The 20,666-nt window shown below is 46.8% G+C and overlaps 1 protein-coding gene across 4 annotated transcripts in view; it reads left to right on the top strand.

Moving 5' to 3' along the window:
• Positions 1 to 20,666, top strand: part of PRKCE (protein kinase C, epsilon) — a 422,632-nt gene that overhangs the window by 385,816 nt on the left and 16,150 nt on the right. For 2 of the 4 annotated variants that reach the window (XM_012727410.1, XM_004686234.2), the window contains 3 exons: positions 7,795 to 7,933; positions 13,002 to 13,190; positions 14,799 to 14,945. In XM_012727410.1, coding sequence (XP_012582864.1) covers positions 7,795 to 7,933; positions 13,002 to 13,190; positions 14,799 to 14,945 — 475 coding nt within the window. Of the gene's footprint in view, positions 1 to 7,794; positions 7,934 to 13,001; positions 13,191 to 14,798; positions 14,946 to 20,042; positions 20,073 to 20,171; positions 20,557 to 20,666 lie in introns of all 4 variants that reach the window. The other 2 variants (XR_001145634.1, XM_012727411.1) reach the window with 2 other exon arrangements.

Below are 20,666 nucleotides of genomic sequence, written 5' to 3'. Positions count from 1 at the left end.
ACTGACAACTTCTTTTTGATTTTTTAAGTGAACTTTACTGAGATATAATTTACATATAATAACAATGAATCATCTTTAAAGTATATGAATAATATAGTTGTAATAAATGTATGTATTATTTTTTACCAGCATACTAATATGATTTAAATATTTTTGTGGCGCAAAATAATGCTCTTATATTCTGGGCCATCAATACTACTGACCCAAGAACTTCTTAAACATAAGCCACCCTATACCCAGTTTGTGCACAGCTAGTTAGCCTTGGGGTGGAATGGGGGAGGTGAGACAATGGCAGGTGGCTGAGAGATGTTACAATTCCCAAAACCTCAAAAATGTAACTCAAATTAAAATCCAGTGTATGTATTTCAAATTGTCGGGGACACATTTCTAGAGAGAGCAGCAGTTGATTTCTTGAAGTGTATGATTTCATTAAAAGTAAAAGTATAAGGTATTCCCCTTAGAACATTCCTCTTTGGTGCGATTTGGTAGGTTATATTTAGGCCTACTCTGTAACAAATGTTTCCCTATAAATTAATGGTGATAGTGCTCCCAGGCCCCAAAAATAACCAAATCATACTAACAGAGAATTTCTGCTTTGAAATAGCAGGGGAAGCCTTCCAGTGACAAATCACTAACATCATTCCTGTCCCCAGCAACGTCCCCGACATTGAGCACTTAGACCTTGTCTTCTCCCTCATCGCAGGCATCTCTGGCCACTTTCCCTTTTCCCACCCCAAATAGCATAGTTGGTGTTAGAAGATAAGTTTTTTTCCTTTCTTCCTGCAACTCATAACTATATTTTATTTTCCCCCACCCCTTAGTATACTTTTCAGATTTCTTTTCAAGGCACACTGTTTGAGGGAATTTCCTTTCTCGATGTCTTTGAGTTCCTGTTAAAAGATCTGTGCTCCTACCTCTAGGGAGCTTCGGTTATTCCATCTAGCTCTAAATCAATCCTCCCTGTGGGTGGTTGTGACCTCACAGCCTGTGTTCTCCATCTTACTACAGAAACTTTTGTCCTAGCCCAGAGGAATGTGGGCCCAGTCAGCAGACAGATTTCTAACTCAGGCATCTCCCATTTGATCAGAAAGGTGGTCCCAGGAAGTCATGTGGCGTCAGCCCAGCACTGCTTCTTACCAGCCACAGGACCTTGGGGGAATTTTACCTTTTCTGGGCTTCCGTTTTCTCATGTTCAAGAAGGTGGGTTGATGAATATCAATGTTAGCAGGGCCAGGTGAACAGGACTCCTGTCTCCAGGGTAAAATGGCAGAGCAGCTGCAGGCAAAAGCATCCTCCTCCTGGGAGAGCATTCCTCCCACGCTCCAGATGGCTGGCTCTTCTGCACAAGGCCATTGTGGGGCCTTGATCACAACCTAGGCTTAGATTAGAGTAGGAGTTGTCTGCCAGGGCCCTGCGGGGGACATTTGGCATTGCCCGGAGTCATTTCTGTATATCACAGCAGGAGTGAGCATTGCTAATAGCATCTAACCGGTAGACCAAGGGTGGTGCTGAGCACCCCGGGGTCAGGATGAGCCCCACGCAAAGAATATCCAGCCCCTATGTTAACACACTTTTTATGCTGAGGTTGAAAAACTCTGACTAGAGGGTCACTGCAGGGCCCTCTGCCCCACAGTCCACAGCATGTTTGGCCCTTTGGGGGAGGGGAGGAGGCTCTCCCGAGCTCTCAGGCTAGAGGAGAACACAAGAGGGTCACCTTCAATCAGGTGCAAGTGGTAAGGGTGGTGATAAAGAGATTCCACCTGAGGAGGAAATGTTAGAAAGGACCCCCATAAAGTCACCATTATCATTATTTTCAGGTTCCAGTCAATATATTCAGGTACTTTTGTTAGAAATATAAACACTGAAAAGAAAGAGACAAAAATGTTTGCTAATCAGAGAAGATGTGGAAAGCTCAGGTCCATCAACCAGAACATTCAGTACAGTACAGTGGCAGAACACAGTTATCAGTAACTAGCATATGCAATCGGATAGAAGAAAAGACAGCATATACAATAGGATTTTAAACTATAAAATAACTTGGATTATGTAGAAGTAGATTCAGTTGTAACTGATATATAAACACGGCTTTAAATAAGAAACAGGTTTCTTTCTTTTTCATTTGAAAGTTATCTGCAAGTGTGATGTCAGCGATCATTCCCAGGGCTTGAGCCTAATCTTTGTGGTCAAAGGTGGTGACTAGGACTCCAGACATTATTTCCTCTTTCAGGCAACAGAATAGAGGGAGAAAGGAAAAGAAAAGGAACCTTCTTCCTTTTAAAGAGATGTTCACACTTTCACGCATCTGTTTGGCTAAAACTCAGTCAGAAAACCATGCCCAGCTCTAAGGCAGATTTTGAATTCTAATTTATTGCAGAATCACTGTGTGACCTATAAAAGATCAATGTTCTTATGAAGGAGGAAAGTGAGAATAGATATTGAGACAACTATCTGGTTGCCATAAAGGGTACCAAGAAATGTACAAGGTCTATAGGAGAGAGCTTTAAAATGTCCCTAAGGACGGAGATAAGACATGAACAAATGGAAAGACAAACAATATTATTGGATAGGAAGATTCAACATCATAAAAATATCAATTCTACTCAGTTAATTTATAACTTTAAACATGTTCCCCATAAAAACATCATCAGGATTTTTTTTTCTTAACTAGACTGACAATTCTAAAGTTCATATGGAAAAATAAACAAGCAAGGGTAGCCAAGAAATTTTGAAAAAGAGGAATAATAATGGGGCCAGGCCTACTAGATGTTAAAATGTATTATAAACCTACAATAATTTTAAAAGTATGGTATAAGTTAATATATGTCATGAAGAGCAAGAAATACTCAAAAGATGTTAAGAGGATATTAGTACCAGTGTTTCAATCAGTGAAGCAAAGATAAAATCTCCAACAAATGGGGTTGGGAACTATTTACTAGATATTTGGAAACAAATATAGTCATGTCTACACTTCATACCTTTTATCAGGACAAATAAAATTCCAAAATCATCAGATACAACATTTATAAAGTAAAAGCATAAAAGTCTTAGAAAAGCCTTGAGAAAATGCTTTTATAACTTTGAAATGGATAAACCTTTCAAATTGACTTAAAATCCATACTGTGAAATAAAATATCAATTGAATTACATACAAAGACATATCACCATGAGAATATCACCACCAGCATTGCCAAAAGTCAAACAGAAAATCAGGACAAGATCTATAATCATATCCTGCACAAAATTCGTTTTCTAATATAAGAAATACTCCTGGCCAGGTGAGAAAATAACAAAAATAATGAACAACCATATACCAGAGACATTTTGTGGGGGTGGAGTGGGGAATGGGATCAAAAACAGGGGTGGGGGCGAGAGAAATGCATGGGATTATGGTGATGGCACACGGGTGATTTGGTGATGGGAAACCCACGGTACAAAATGATGTAAAAATAAACTTTTGTAATTAAAAAAAAAGGGTAAAAAAAGAAAAAAAGAAATACTCCTAAAAGTCAATAAAAACAAACACTACAAAAGTAAAATGGGCAATAGAGAGTTTGTAAAAAATACAGACCACTTTAAGTATGTGAAAAAATTCTAAAACCTACAGAGAAAGTTAAGAATGTACTGAGATGCTATATTCACCTCAGGCTGCCAGAAACTTGATAACATACCTTGTTGATTTGCAAGCACTATCGTCTGCTGCTATGGAAGTATAAGTTGTTCCATCTCAAAGGAGTCCAAAGAGGGATGTTTGGTAACATTACAATTTTTACTTCCTGATTCAGATAGTTCATTTCTAGATAATGTTTCCAATTCGCTCACATGTGCGCACACTGTCACATGTACAAGCATATCTGGTGGCCGAATGGTTTTTGATCATACAATACTGTAAACATCCCAATATTCACCAATAAATTTGGGGGCAGATTATACAGCCATAAAAAAAAATAACTAGCAGATGCTTTATTTGTCAAGACAAAGATCTCTAGTATGCATTAAGCGGGGGAAATAAGGTAAACAATTGCATATAGTAAGCTCCCACTTCGTTTAAGGGGGGGAAGTATGAAATATAAATGCACATTTTCAAACTTATGTATAAAATGTGACCGAGAGAGAAACACAAGGAATGAATTAAGCAATTTACCTATAGGAAGAGAGAAGTATGTTTGGAGACCGGAGACAGGAGAGAGAACATTTACTATATGTCCTTTATATTTTGAGTATTTTATGAAACCATGAAGGTATTCCCTATTGAAAAAAAATGGAAGCTATTAATAGCTCAATTTAATAAGTAAAGGCTATATATAAACAGAGGAAAGGATTTTGCTGCATTTTTCCCAAGTTGAAAAAAATGACCTCTTTAAAATATGCCCAGGTCTCCTAAATGCCCTGACCTTGTATTTGAGGACAGAGCACATAGGGATTAGCATGTAAGCAGACGTCTCTCTTCACCAAGTCTGGTGAGTACCTGCTAGGTGCCTGGCTGTGACCTGAGCACACGGGAATGGATTCTCAGGAGGGAGAAACATGGCTGGCCCTGCCCTACAAGCTGGGCCTCAGGGCTAACAAAGTGGAGAAGTTGTTCCCAAACCCCCCAGGGAACAGGCAGAACTGACCACCAGCAGGCAGGAGGCCATGGGGCAGGAACCGGAAGTAGTAGTCAGGAGCCCCAGGCAACAGTATTGGAAGGAGAAGCAGGAAACAATGAGGGGAGCAGGGCCCTCCCAGCTGTGCAGCAAGCAGAATCCTGCTGCTTTCTTACAGCAGTCTCAGTGGGGAAGGACAGGATGTCTCCCCTCTTTTCCTCTGCCTGAGCCTGCACAGGCCTGGGCTCCCTGAGCTCTCCCATCCCTGAAACTAAACTCAAAGTTCAGGACCAGACCAGGTTGGTCCCAGCCAGACTAGTATTTCTTTTCTTAATGAGACTGAAGATCCCCAAACGGTGGTCTAGGAGTGGCCCTTCCAGCTCCTCATGGCCTCTCATCTGCTTCGACCTTTCCTGTGACATAGGAAAGGATCATAAGTCACCATCTCTTCCATGGGACTTGGTTTCTTGGCGTTATTCAGAGAAATAGAGACCCCAGCAGGGACTCTGAGGCAGTCACTAATGGACTTAAACATCTGTGCAGGACTGTGGGAAGAAATGTTTTGGCCTGGGGCTCTCGGGGCCACACTGATGGGGCAGCTGTGTGAGGCCTGCAGAACAGGTTTGGCCATGGTGCCCCTCCCCCACGCCCTGCCCCCCAGCAACTTATTCTCCTAAGGAGAAGGGGAGGCAAGAAGCAAAGGGATGTTGGGCATCTGGGGGCAGGGCAGGTAAAGACAAGCCAGAGGTGAGGAGAAATGAGACTTCCCACCTTCTCTTGTTCAGTGGGAACCCTGTTCAGAAAGAAAGGCTGAGTCTGGTGTGCAGGAAATGCTGAGTCAGAATTCTCAGACCAAGGTCAAGGTCAAGGTCAAGGCTGACTTGTAATCTTCTGAATCTGATCCACTCGTACAAAGTAGAATGTGTCCTTCCTGTAACACAACAAAAGTTTTCAAAGAGAGTGCCCAGAGGGTAGCATGTGGGGTCCTTTATAATTTGGGGTAGAGGGCTTGGCAGGGAAAGTTCACCAAAATGAAGGCAAGAAGGCAGAAGGCCGTGGCCCATCTTGGCAGGAAAATACCCGCCTTCAGCCTTCAGAGCAGGAGACCTGCCCTCTGGCCCCAGGCCCCCCAGCCCTCCTCATCACCTTCCAGAGATCACTTCTCTTCTCCCGCCTTCCATTTCTCTACTTCTGTCCTGGTGGTAATGGAGTGTGCTCCTCCTACTGCTCAGTGGGGTTCAGAACACGAATGTGGTTTGTAAACCACCAGGCACTTTCCACATATTATGGCTATTGTGGTTAGTCCATGAGTGTTGCCATGGTGAGCCTTGTGCTGTTTGTGTGGGTCTTAGAAAGAGGACCCTGATTTTGGGACATGCAGAGGCCTGTAGCTCAGCCTCTCAAAGATTGGCAGGTAAGCAGACTCCTAATGAAGGAAGTGGGTGACAGTGTTAAAGAGGTGCTGCTTTCCTAAGAAGCTAAAGCCACTTCCACATGAGTTCAATCCCCACCTGCCCCAGAGGAAATCCACATGGTGAGGCAGACCTCTCCTGACCTGCCCGCTGCTCCCCTCAGCAGTGTACTTCATCTATCTGCCTGTTCTGTTCCCAGCTCTGTCTCTGGTGAATCCTCTCACCCTCCGCATCTCTGTCCTGTACCCCACTTCTATGTGAATAAATAAATAAAATCTTTAAAAAAAAAAAAAAGAGGTGCTGCTTTCACACCTGTCAGCTCATGAACCTCCAAGCAGGCAGGTGGCAGCCCAATTCTAGAGCTATGATAACTAATCTACTAATGACTTTATCAGGGCTGTGCCACCCTGATTTCCTGCGCCCAGCCTTGTATTCAGCTCACTGCCTCCCAGCCAAATTTGAGGCTTGACCACACACAGTGGACAGGATGGGGGGCTGGGGAGCCCCCAGTCCCAGTGACGCTGCCTGGTCAGACTCACTAGCATTTGCTTAGAGCAGCACATTTTATGTGCTTGCTTTTTTCTCAACAAGTCTCAGCTGCAAGCAGAAATGGGGCTGGGGGCAAGGCAGGAAGGTCCTAAAGGGCTTCCTGCCCCACCTTTGCACTCAAGCCTGGATTCCTGGTGGTGGCTGGGATTCAAGTCCAGACACCAGCAGGCATGTGTGAGAGGCCCCTCTTGCTCTGTGTGCAGGAAAATGGGCCTTCTTTGCAAGACCCCACCCAGACTAGCTGCAGAGGGAGACCTCCATTCGACCCCATCCTTCTATGGGGCAGGTCTGGGGTTTGCAGACTAGATTGATAGGGGAATTCTTATCCAGAATTCCAGGATACCAAACAGGGTTGCACTGGTTGAGGACAGAATGCCCCCATGGCCCTCACTGCCTGCCCAGAACCCTCTAGGCTTTGTAGGTACAGGTTATTACAGCACATAATTCTCCCTCAGGTCTTTCCCCCATTCAACGTTCTTGTTCCAGAAGACTAATCCTGCTATGTTCATGTTCATGCAGGCAGGGCCCTGTTGCTCTCAGATGAATTTATAAACCCCTCTTTCTGACATTCTAGACTCTTTGTGATTGTTTTCAACTCATCCGTCTTGCCTCATGTCATGGAAACCCAGTGTTCTAGTCTTTTGCATTTCCTGTATTGCCCCCCCCCCCAACTCCCTATTCTGATCATGGTCTATCCAAACCTTACCTTCTGGTCAAGCTTCTCATGAGAGTCACTGTTTCCTGGAAGTTGTCTCTGCCAGTGTTGTCCCCCTGAAACCCAATAGCTCATAGAGTCAGTGTCCTTTAGAGTAGCACCTCATTCTAACATCAGATGGTTTTATTTGATTTGGTAATGTCAGTCCTGCCCCTCCAGCCAATCTTCATGGCTAACTCATGAAGGAAAGAGGATAAGTTGCTTCTTTCTCTGGTTTCAAGGTCCAAATAATGACTTTCAGCGCAGAGTAGAGCATCAATAACAGCTGTTCTCTTTGAGCTGTTAAATCACAGCAGTCTTGAGATATTCCCAGAGTTTCAGAAGTTCTTCCTGCATCTGGGGCAAATGGAGGCCCCTTTGGGAGCTGAACAACATGAGAGAGCAACTTGGCTGAGAGTGGGTGTAGGTAGCTAGACCACTTAAAGACCTTCCTTTCTATAGCAAGTTTCTCCAACATGTGCACATCTCTCAATCTCAAGAAGACCATGTTGGGATGTGTGAAGCGTTAATCATGTGGTTCTGGGCTGCCTTGCAGGGATTTGAAACTGGACAACATCCTTCTGGATGCAGAAGGTCACTGTAAGCTGGCTGACTTCGGGATGTGCAAGGAGGGCATTATGAACGGCGTGACAACCACCACCTTCTGTGGGACTCCTGACTACATTGCTCCTGAGGTAAAACCATGTTCAAAAGGTCACCTCCTGCTGGGGATGAAGCTGAGACAGGGTCCATCCCCATGCTCTGGGACATCTGGTGGTCCTAGATCAATTCCAGGGGGGAGGGAGAAAAGGGAAAGGGAGAGACTTGCTGATTTATCCATAAAAATGTGGTGATGGGGGAGATGATGGGTGAGTTGAGTGTAACTGGCTATTCCCTAAATCTGGACAGAGCTTCTCTGAACATGACTCTTTAATCCCAACTCGGAACTACGAAGGAGATGAGGACCAAGAGAGAAATGTGTTAACTTGTATCATAGATTTCACTTCTTAATCACCATAAAGGAGCACTGACTCAAGGTGGCAATTAACTTTATCACCTAGTTTGCTTATAGTAGAAGCTGGCATCATTCACCATCTCCAGTGTAGTAGTGAGGCTTCATAATGAGCGCACAGGATGGGGGCAGGAAGAGGAGCGTAGCTGTGCCGCATTATGAATGGAGATCAGAGAAGGCCACTGTGACCCTCACCAATGGATTATCTTTGGTCACAGTAGTTCGGACCTTTTGTTCATGATCAAGTATTTGTTTGCTTTGAGTTTGTCCGAGTCAGTCTTGCCCAAGCCAAGAGATATGATATGTGAGATATGATTCATATTCAAGACACGATCTATCATAGATTCTTAGTAAAAATGGTCTTGTGGCTTCTGACACATGTAAGATGGGAAGGAAGTGCCAGTCACCCATGGAGGCTAAGCATTAGTTAACACATTCAGATTTCATTTCTTTTCAGTGGGCACTGTTTGAGCACCTGCTAGACACAAAACCATGTGAGGATAAGGAATTGACTTAGCACTGGCCATTCTCCTAAAAGAATTTTTGTGTTTAGAGGGAAGGACAGATAAGTAAACAACCAATTAAGCAGAATAAATAGATACTCAAAGCAAGATGATATCCTCAGGGATCAGGGAAGCCTTTTTGGAGCACCTGGTGAATGAATTGAGTTGTAAAGAATAAGCAGGATTTCCTTTGGAGGTAGGGTGGGGAGCATTCCTGAAAACAACACAGAGGAGGCTTGGGGAGGAGGTTCAGTAACTCTGGGCCCTGAGTCCTTAGGGCAGGGGCTATCTTTCTAATGTGGGTACTCCCTAGATCTAATGCTTAAAGCAGACTCTTAGTAGTGGTTTGTTGATTGATTGAATAAATGAATGAGAACTTGTGACACTCCAGCATGAGGAAAGACCAAGGTATGAGAATATTGTTGGCCATTTTTAGAAAAGGAAAAGTTTAGCTAAAACATTGGATTTCTTACTGCTTATAGTAATGAAGGGATTGAGAAAAGGGATGAAGAAATGTGACCTTCATCCTGCAGGAATTTTAGGCCCACTAAGGGTTTCCAAGTCAGGGGGAATCATAATCAAGCCTGAGCCAGGAAGAAGACAGGCGGGGTGGATGATAAGTTGCAGTGCATGAAGTGAGAAGTTCGAGAGGGTGGTGAGAGTCTTTTCTCAGATCAGATGAGGCATGGCTGTAAGAGCGATGAGTAGTAAGTACATTCTTTATAGAATCTTTATTTTCTGAGAGGTCTAGAGAGTAGATTTCGGTCCATCTCTACTCGTACATTCTCTAAGTAATTTAACCTTCAGTGAGAAATCAGTGAAAGTGAAGACTTCATTGGCACCTGCTTTTTCACCATTTTCCTCATTGATTCTTTGGCACCAAAATCCAATCCTTCTATGTATCAAGGTGTTGACAGTCAAGTGTAGCAGCTAAGGACCCAGCCCAAGACCAACATTCACTTCATGATGAAAAAACTCCCACATCACTGACATAAAGATGGTCCATTGGCAAGATTCATAATAAACAACCCTGATTTCTGTTTAGAAGGAGCCACCATCTTCCTTTCCATTCTGTATTTGCATCCACTTGCAGAATTGCCACTATATATGACATAAGCAATGTCTGGTCTCACTGCAGACAAATTACAGAGAATAAACCATCACTGTCTTTATCAGAGGCTTTTGGGATGAGTAAATGAAAGTATGTCTCTGTAGTGCTCAGCACCAGAAGCTCTGGGAAAGTGGTGGCTCCATCATACCGTTGTGGTTGGCAGGATGGGAAAGAAACCACCCTGAGAATTAAGGTTCCAGGCTCGATTTGCCCATAATGTCCTCATGGAAAGTTAAAAAAAAAGTTGAATCTCAGCTTACTTGTCTTTCAAATGGGAATAATAATTCCTGGCCTCCCAATTTCATCAAGCTGTTTTGAGAATCTAATGAGACTAGAGCATGGAAATGCTTCAGAAAGCATATGCCTCTATATAGATAGGAGGGGTTTTGAGGCACCAGTCTAACCCCGAAACCAAAGACAACTTCTGAGGCATGAGCTCAGCCCTAGGGCTTCACTTCCCACCATGTACTGTCGTGGTGGGAAACCCCATATTACCAGCCCACCCCCAAAGTGGTGTTCCGCCCTAGGTAATGCCTCTCACCACCAGACCACCGCCTACTCATCTCTGTCACTCCAGCTGTCACCCACTAGAAGGGCCGGCTGCTGTGCTGGTTGGCCACCCGTGGCTTGCAAGCCTTACCCTTCTCACCAACCCCATTGCTAACAAGGTTATTAGGAAGAAGATAATCAGGGCCAAGCCTGAAAAGTGTTTTACAGAAGATGCCACCCAAAGCATGAAGACATCGGAGGGGCCCAAGGAGGCGTAACAGGGCCACTCTGTGGTTTCCCCATCACCACCTTATCTGAGCAGGCATGGGCCAACCTGAGGTCACCTTCCTACCGTCCTTGTAGGCACGGATACCAGCTGTCCCTCCTCCTGGGGCTGGAGGATGCTCACCTTTGCACCAGAGCCGCGAACCCAGGAGAGAAGGGCAAATGCTCAGAAAGGGACTCACACAGTAGATACACATGGCAGCCAGTCTCTTGGATGTTAGAACTGGGCCGGTTACCATGTGGTAGATGAACTCAGAAGAATGCTGTAGTCCCTGTTTCTCCCTACTGGGAGAGCTGAGCAAGCTTTCTGGAGCATATGGGTGACAACCATGACCTTGAAGCACATAAGCTAGAGGTACCATGGAGCCAGGCTGGGGAACTGGATCTTTCTAGGTTGAGGCCTTCGCTTCATGACACAGCAGTATGATTGGCTCTGCCATGGTGCCTGTAGCTCTAACCTTGCAGATTCTATGTAGTGACTAATGGGTTAAAAGACCCAAGGTACCAAACAGATTACCAGCCCCAGGAATTAAAGTGGCTGCATTTTCTCATATTCTTTTTCATTCCCAAGTCAGAAGATTCACTTAAATATGCATGCTTCTACAATTTTTGAAATGCTTCTACACAAGTCTTTTTATTCAACCCTAAGTAAACTGTGCCCTCTAGAAGGGTGTTTTGATAAGAATGCCTACATACTCAAGTTCAACCTACACTTTCCCAACCATTTTGAAAGCTGAGAATAATCTGGAGACTTGTTTTGGAACAAGTTTCCAGAAAGTTGCCTTGCTGGGGTATCCTGCAAGCTGCAATGAGTAGGCATAGTGGTCGCTATTGGGAGAGAGGTCCTCAGTGCCTGTGTTTCAGCCACACTCCTTCCCTGCACCCACCTCTGTCTGGAGTTCTTTGTAGAATTACAGAGCTAAGGGTATCCACCCTCCTTTTTCTGGGCAACACCATGCTTAATCCTTCTCTGACTGATAAGAGGGGAAAATAATGTGGCATGGGAACATCACTTCACAAGCCCTTCCTTGGCCATGAAAACAGCTCAAGATTTATTTCCCCTCTCAGTCAAACATCCATCATTGGCCTCCTACATAATTTATGTAAATGAAGACCAAACTTGTAGAGGAAAGCCTGAATTCAGTATCACTTTGCAATCATGTAGATTTTTGTATTTTGCCCTGTGCTTTCAATCAATCTTATAAGGTTAAGCTGAGAATCTAAGCCTCCTGGAAGAACAAGAAGGTCAAGTGACTAGCTTGAAATCACTCAGAAAAGTTAGCACCAGATTTTGGATAGAATGCAAATATCCTGGTTGGTCTTCTATGTCACCTTCTGCTGTAACAATGTCAGTGCCCCATAAAAATTACTTTTCTGAAAGTTCTGCAATTTCTTGACTTTAAGTGGGAGCCCCCTTGTGCCCTGAAATTATTATTTAGTTCATAAAAATGCACACCATTCATTCTACAGGAGGCTAATGGCATCCTTCTCCACAGGGTCATCACATGCATTTAGCCTCAGTGGGTCTGAATAAATGTTGTCAAAGGGGAATTAAAAGAGAAAGAGAGACAAAGAGGTCATAGGTTGGGAAAGTGACCTTGTCAAAGACACAATATACCAGACTATCAAGAAGAGAATGATTAGACCTTGGCTCTTACACCAGGGAGAAGATTCATTGATGAGGATCACCATAGAGACAGGGGCTTCACAGAGGCAGGTAAAGGCAAGATTCATCAGTGAGTCTTACTAGACTTGGGTCTTTCCTCAGAATAGGCAAAAGCATGGCGAGCCTTTGTGACCAGAATACAAAAGGGTGGGGAGATCTAGTAGTGTTAGCTTTGTTCCCAAGAACACAGGGCTTAGTGAAATTAACATTATCCCCACTAAAAGGAAACTGAGATTTCACACACCATCCCAGCCAGTGATCCACACACCTTCCCACCCAGTGAACCGAGCTGCAACCTGAGTGTGAGGTGGGAGACCTGAGGCTGTGGTACTCAGTCACCCCAATTGTTTTGTCTCCCCTAGTCTGCAATTTGCTCTTCTCACTCTGCTTTTATTGTCAAAAATAGGTGTATTTTCTACACAGCCCTAAATGCAAGGCAGGAACTTCATCCGGTGCTCAAAGAAAGAAATGGCGAACATGGTCCTGGAGGACAGTCTGTCCGTGCCGACTCTGCAGAGTTGGTAGTTATGCTCAACTGAGTACAACTCACTTTCACTGAACCTGCCGATTTAGAGCTTCGCTTTATGTAGTTGTAGCTTTCCTCCATTTCGCCCACAGAAGAGGAAGCTGGGAATGAAGACGCAGGTCCACAGGGTGGGAGTTGTGGTGGGTCCTGACTTGCCCATTTCTTGAACAGATCCTGCAGGAGCTGGAGTACGGCCCCTCAGTGGACTGGTGGGCGCTGGGGGTGCTGATGTATGAGATGATGGCTGGGCAACCCCCCTTTGAGGCTGACAATGAAGACGACCTGTTCGAGTCCATCCTCCATGATGACGTGCTCTACCCAGTCTGGCTCAGCAAGGAGGCCGTCAGCATCCTGAAAGCTGTGAGTCTCCCAGCAGAGCCCTTGTCCTGCTCACCTGGCCTCCCCAACACCACTCTTTTCTCACTCTGTCCTGTCTCTCTTCCTCCAGACCTCACACCTCCTTCTGGCCTTTCTCTCTCCAGTTCTCTCTGCCCCACCTCTGCTCACCTCAGGGCACTCACTGCATGACTTCAGGTTCAGTTCCGAGGGTGGCTGCCCGGAGAATGGGGCTGAATGAATAGCTCTTCTTGTGGGAAGAGGCAGCACCTTTGTGTATCCTGGGGGTTGAGGGATGGAGCTCTGTGCCTTCCAGCCTTTCAGAGGGAGCAGAACAACTCACATGGCCCTGGCCACAGAGAGGGCAGCATTTTGACTGGTTCTTAGAAGAGGCATCAGGGCTGGAAAAGGGCTTTTGACCAGGGAGATAAAGGATGCAAAAGGCCAGTGAGGTAGTCAGTAGATGATTTTGAACCGTGGGCACTAGAAAGCCATCAGAGATGCTAGATGAGAGAGAAGCATGTCGGCACCATTCCTAACTCATACCTACCCCGCCTTTCCCCCCTTAACCCTCTTCTCTGTGACTGTCACCCTTCCAGTAGCATCTAGTCTTTGTCCAGGTGCTTTGGCTTTAACAACACCAGGCAAGAGACAGAGGTGGTCCACCCAGCCCAAGAAAATCTCCCTTGCTGATGAAACCTGAAATTTTAAATTTTACTATTATAGATTCATTCCTTTAGATTTTCATTTGTCCTTTAAAGTTTCTTTGTTTCAATACAGACTCTTAGCCTTCACCCTTTGAAATGTAACACTTCCTCTAGTACACATACACACCTGCACACACACCACACACACACACACACACCACTATCTTTATTTGGGGTGACTATCATTTTCCCACCTGTTAGCACTGATTTGTTTTCAAGGTTATCTTGGTCTACATCTACTCAATTAACTTATCATTTACCATCAGGACTAACTTGTGAAATAGAATTAGTAAGTTCGCCTGGGAGTGTGTGGTCACAAGACAGAAGTCAAAAATATAGAACACAGCAATATGGCTTTTACAGACAACCACTATGAATCAATGTGTTTCTTTTTCTTGTTTTTATCTGTTGACTTACCTGGGTAGTTTATGCTAGAGATTGCAGGCTTTTGTTTTAAGAAATGAGTAACACCTTAACCTAAACCTGAATACCTGGTCCTGCCTTACCTCAAAATGGACTCAGTGTAAATGAGTTTATCAGACTTCAGTCTCCCCAATGAGTAGGTGGTGAATACAAAGGAGATTGTGGGAAGAAGTTCGTAAGACCCTGAGTTTCTAATCCCAACGTGGTACCTTGCTGGCTGTTCAGCCTCAGTTGAGTTAATTTACCTCTCTGTGCCTCAACTACTTGACTTATAAAATGTGGACAGTCATAGTACAATAGAGGCTGCCTTGAGATGAAATGAGTCTATGCACTGTGGTTAGCATGGTGAAAAGTACCCAAGCTGGGCAGGTTTAGAAGACCTAAGCGTGCAGAAGGCAGCCTGGGGTCAGCTGATGACATTGCTTGGGCTCACTTCCCTCTTTCCCTGTGGCCTGTGCCTACCCGACCTTTGTGACTCATATCTGTGTCCTCTTCCCCACAGTTCATGACCAAGAACCCTCACAAGCGCCTGGGCTGTGTGGCTGCACAGAATGGGGAGGACGCCATCAAGCAGCACCCTTTCTTCAAAGAGATCGACTGGGTGCTCCTAGAGCAGAAAAAGATCAAGCCACCCTTCAAACCTCGAATTGTAAGTCATCCCAGAGCACATTCCACATGGTGGGTCGGACCAGGGGCTGTGCCCAAGGAGTGCCGTGAGGCACATTCTGCAACGAAATGGCAAGGGCAGGGGATCGCCATGAGCTCCCTGAGAGAATCCTTTAAACCCAAAGAGTTGACAGTCAAACGTGTGTCACCTAGAGAGGTGGCCAAGATAGTGACAAATATGGCACCTAGAAGAATTTGATTTTATTCTGACCTTGCTCCTTTATTGATTTTTTTTGTTTTAATAGAGATTTGTTTTGATAAAAAAATTTAAAGATGATACTAGCTTTCCATGTATGATAAATTAATGCTTTTTAAATGAGTTAAAGAAAAATGGTAACTAAGCTGTGGCCATTATGTGGAAGTAGCACAGAATGAGACGTGACAACATCGGTGGAAAAATGTCCTGTGGAAACCCAAGGGGGCTGAGTCCTTAGGCTACATCAGAGACCCCCTCACCCTATCTGCCTACTCCCCCTTCTAACTTCTCTCCAGCCTCAGCACACACGTCCTTCTAGGTTCTTCGCCCTATTTGGTGGTGCCAGTCGGAGGTGGTTTGAAGCTCAGAATTTGGGAAGAGGGCTGAGGCCCTCAGACTTAGATCCGACTCACAGAGCAAAGCCAAGTCTTGCAGTGACCTCCTGCCAGAACAAGGAAGGATGCTTCAAGATGGAGAGTATGCGCACACGTTGTGTGTGTTTGTGCGTGCGTGTGTGTGTGTGTTGTACATACACACGCACACGGGCAGGATGTCTTCAGTCTGTTGCCTTTGACCTCAGTGAGGCAAGCATTCAGATGGAAAATTTGGGTAGTCAGCCTGCTGGCCTACCAGGAGTTGAGGGCGTATGTAATATAGGAATGTATTGGGCAGGAGCTCTGGAGTAATGGGGTCCCAGGCAAGGAAGACCTGAGTTTATCCGTTCATCCCCTAAGCACCCACATTTGGCAGAAAACTTCTCCTCCCTGCTTCCAAACCCAAAGAACTTCCCTTGCTTTGTGACTCGTCAGAGAGGAGTTCCATTACATGCCAGGAGGCTTTCTGGGGAGCCACTATTGGTGGGGCTGTGATCCTCAGAAAGTGCTGTGTGGGTAACTCAGCTGAAGCTTGTGTCCCAGGCTTCAGCCAGACTATAGCGGGGCAGGTTGACCATCACTGGCCACTGCCCTGTCACCATTCCTCACTTGCCTCCCCCTTGAATCTTATGAATTTTCTTGGCTAGCACATAACTCAGAAGAGGCTAGCGTCAGGTTCATGTGCTCTGATAGTGGCACCTCCTCTCCTGCCCACCTCCACCCCCCTTCTGGGTGTGCTGTGTCATCCATGCTGCGGACAGGCTCAGGACACCTTCCCAGCCTTTCAGTCTGCTGAAAGGCTGGGAACTATCTCTGCAGGTGGTTTTTAGGGACAAGATCAACTGTGCTCTAGACTAAAGTTGGGGGCATAGGCAATCAGAGGCTGTGCAGAAGAGGAGAAGAAACTAAAGCCTTAGGTTTGGGGGTGAGATTTTAATTTAGGTATCTTCTGAGCTAATCAACCCAAAGAAAATTGACAGTAGAACTAAGTGTCCAGGCCCAATGAGCAGAAATGCAGAACAAGAGGCCAGTTGACCAACATAGGTCAATATAATGGCTTAAATTTACATCTTGACTCCAGGCCAAGAAACATGAGGTAAAACTAATCTATTGGGTTCTGGGGCAAGGCTGGACGAACAGGCCCCTTGGGTGTGGTAAGGGTGGGGAAGAGAGGACAGGCCCCAAGGGCCCTGTCGGTGAGGGACACTGGGACAGAGAGGTCCTGGCATGGATCAGAGGACGCAGTCCACTTTGAAGCAGGGGGCTAGGGGAGGTTTTTGAAAAAGGCACAAAGGAAGATTTAAATTTGGATAACATGGAGAAGAGTCAGTGGCTTAGGAGAGGCAGCAGAACTTTATTCAAAGTGAGCAGAGGAGATTGCTCTGAGGTGCCAGGGCCCCAAGAAGCTCTAGTCTCTAGAAGCCTTTTCCAGAACTCCAGCAAGAACAAATTCCTGAGTGGGGCCCCTTCCAGCTGAGCTCAGAGCCAGGTGGATAGGCAGCCCTGAGAGCAGCACCCCTTCCCAGGCAGGAGGGGTAGGTGGGGGGGGAGTAAGTGTGACTTTCCCTGGGCCTAAGGAATGTGAGGGAACCTGATGCAAAGAATGGGAGAAAGTGTGAGGAACTATTCTGGAGACCAAGCACAGGACCCAGTCTGGGGAGGAGCAGGCCTCACCTGATGAAGACAGGCAGAGAGCCCTGTAAAGTTGCTGTCAGGCCAAAGGTGCACCCATGTGCAGGGAGGTTGTGACAGGCCCGAGAAACAACAGTAGAAGCTTGTGTGTGTGGGGGGGGGGGGGGAGGGGGGGGGCAGTGCCCCTTCTTGGCCTCTCAAGAGCATGGTACCTGGAACAGAGAGCAGGAAGCTGCTTGCTTTCTTTGCTGAGGGGCTTGAGTAGGCTTCCAGGGGCCTTACCACCTCAGAAATGATGGCAAAGTGAAAGCTCAGGAGCCCTCCAGGAAGTCCTCCCAACTTTAAAACTGCCTCCCACTTCCTGAAGACTAACTGCCATTGTCTTGGAAATGAGCTTCTGTTAAAGTCCCTATTCACAGACCTCCAGAGTTCTTCTAAGGCCGGGACTTTTAGAGGTGCAGGGGAGAGGATGCTTATAAGCTGGTTTGTGAAGGGGACAATTAGGATAGCTGAAGGAAGGTAAAATAGAGATGTGTCTGGTTCCATTTTGAGCTAAATAATGTTGATCCTTAGGAGTTCTCAGTTATGGATCTTTAAAGACTCTTCCAGTTAGTAAAATTTCTGATCACATTTACACTCTTGAGACTAAGCTTTCTCTCTGGAGAAATATCAAAATTGGGAGAGAAAAGAACAGTCTCTCTTTAGTTAGCCCATTGGAAAGGGGCCCCAAACCACCCCTCAGCTGAAGGCTCTGCCCAGCCTTGAAAGCTGTTACTGGCACCAGACAGAGCCATACCCAGGCTTGTGTATGGCAGATAGAAAGTTGAATTAAGGCCCACCAGAGTAAACATACTGTATTTTTCATCTCTAAAAGCTTTATAGGAACGATGTGAAAATATGTGAGGTTTTTATAAACCATTGCCCTCTCTGGCAACTCACAGTTTACCTGGGAGTGTGGTACCTGACTGGCTCAGGTACCAGAGCAAGACAACTCTGTGCCCCTTAAGTAGCATCACCTACAGGCAAAATAGATGCCACCCCTAAGTGGTCAGTGGGGGTGCACAGGAGAGCTGAGGCCTGACCCCTCAAGACCTCAGTCATCTCTACTCATGGGGCAGGAGGCGCATCTCAAGACAGGTCTTCCTTAAGTGTCAAGAGACTTGAGGACACATTATCTGCCTTCTGAGAGCTGCGAAGGATGCGTTTTTGACAGAGAGAAGAAAAGAAGTTGAATTTTGGGAAGCAATGGCCAGAATCATTGGTCTCAGGCAGGCAGGGTTAGTGTGAGGATCTTAAGTCATAGGAACAGACTTGAAGTGAAAGACATTATGAAAAGGGAGGAAATAAGTGCAGGAGCAAGTCTCAACCAGCCTCGCAACTGGCGGTGACCTCAAGGAAACAGGCATGTGTTTTGGCAGGTGGGCAACCCGACCAATAGATCTCACCTGGCTGCATGTCGCATGGCCTTTGGTCAAGGGCCTGGGGCCCTTGGTCTCCTCAATCTTGTTCTAACCTACTTAATCTCTAGCCACACCCCAAGGCCATGCTAGAATAGTGCCAATCCCTGAAACCTGGCGAGAGCTACCAGCCCGACCTCTGCCAGGAGAGCTGAATCTGAGGGCACCAGCCGGCCTGGCTGGCTGATACAGGAAGAAATTGGTTTTGCCTAGTGGCAGGTACTGCAGGTGGGACTTGGCACAGCCCTGTCACCCAGCATAGGGCTTAAGAAGAGCCGAGATGTAGTGGCATATTTTCAGAGCCCCTGAGCAGCCCCACTTGCGGAAATAGAACCAGCCGACAGGCACAGCAAGCCTGACTCTGTCGGGGTGGCTCAGCTGGAGGCCGGGGTCCCTGGATCATGTCCAAGGGCTAAGGATACAGCAAGGAGAACAGCTCCCGGGCCTGATTTCTATCCCCTCTGCAGAAGACTCACCCCTCTGAAGATGTCGCCAAGGAGATTGTCCAGATTGCTAGCTGGAATTTTGCCTCTGGTCAGGTTCCATCACATGCCTCGACTGGCCGCTGTCACCTCTGGGCCTTTGCCTTCTTGAGATGTTTGCTGAGCTGAGATTTCTGCTCCTCTGGCCCCCTTGCCGCCCTGCCTAACCCCGCCCTGACTCACCAGCTGTCCTTAGTCCCACTGGGTTTCCTGCGTCAGCCCCTTTGCCCTAACCCCACCCCAGGATCTGATTCAGTGGCCTCTGCTCTGGCGTGAGGACTCCCTTCTCATCTGTCCTCCTGTGCTCATGTGTCCCCCCTCTTCCACCTCCTCTTTACACCCGTCCTGTCCACCCACTGTGCACCCACAGGCTAAACTGATTTTGCGCAAATGATGTGCCATCAGCTCCAGACCAAAGGCTTTGTGCCATCATGTACCCAAATCAGCTCCTGGGGGAGGCTTGTTTCTGAGCAGGGCACACAGAGGTGGGGGGGTGGCAGGTACCCCACAGTGGTGAGTGGGGAGATGGAAAAGCCAGCAGACAAACATCTCCAAGCATAAAATTCGCTAGTCTGGCCCCCTGGGGATTTAATTCCAAGATGGTGACATCATCTGGAGACCAAGGAAAGTAACCCTCTTAGCTTCAGTGCTCTGTGAGACCGGCCTTCTTTGGGGACGCTATGGGCCAAAGAACATCATCTGACCTTGAGATCCTGGAGGCATTTGGCTTACTCCTGCCCCTCCCACGTGCCCCTCCCTTCCCCTCCAAAGGCATTAGGCGCAGAGATTAGACTCCCAGGGCTTCCGGACTCGAGTGGGGGGAAGCCAGTGGAGGAGGGAGAGCTCTGCCTCCCCAGAAGGGTGTCTGTCCTCAGGAAAGGCAGAGGGAAATGCCGGCCAAGTAAACTTCTCTTTGTGTACGTGTTCTCTCTTTTCAAGTTTGCATCAGTGTGAATGTCCCTCTTTAAGGTAAGGCCTCCAGAGTGGGGAGTCTCTCCAGGTAGGTGAGCCCCTCAGGCCCGGTGACATGGAGGCCCCCTTTCAGCTTCATGATCCGTTTCCATCCAGCCATCCACACTGCATGGCGGGACCCCCACGGGAGGCCTTTCCTGCATGTTTCTGCATGACTGGGCTGTGCTGAGAGAAAACTGGGAAGTGGGCTTGAGACCCTCACACCTTCACCCACTAAGCGACCTGAGGAAGGCCCCGGCGGAACAGACAGCCTCTTCCCCGAAAGCCAGCCCCTCTGCCCAGGTGACCCTCCTGGGAGTCCTCATCTTCCATCTGGGAACCAGGAACAGGGGACCCTGCTTCCTACAGCCTGTCAGTCAGGACCTCCCCTGGCTGGGCCCGTGCCATCGTAAGAACCCTTAGCCTCCAAGGATCGAAAGCTTCTGCCAAGAGCGAGGATGCTGACCCTCGGCTGGAGGGCACCAGAATGGTGCAGGAACAGGTTTGTGGCAGGTGGCCAGGCGGCAGTGTGATGCAGTGGGCAGCACACTGGCTTTGACTGCAGAGATTGGGGTGGAATACAAGTGCTGTCACAGGGTAGCCACACCGAGC

The sequence above is a fragment of the Condylura cristata genome, unplaced genomic scaffold, assembly GCF_000260355.1.
Source record: "Condylura cristata isolate star-nosed mole 26May11 unplaced genomic scaffold, ConCri1.0 scaffold00020, whole genome shotgun sequence".
Lineage (NCBI taxonomy): Eukaryota > Metazoa > Chordata > Mammalia > Eulipotyphla > Talpidae > Condylura > Condylura cristata.
This window is presented reverse-complemented; position numbering and strand designations above follow the sequence as displayed.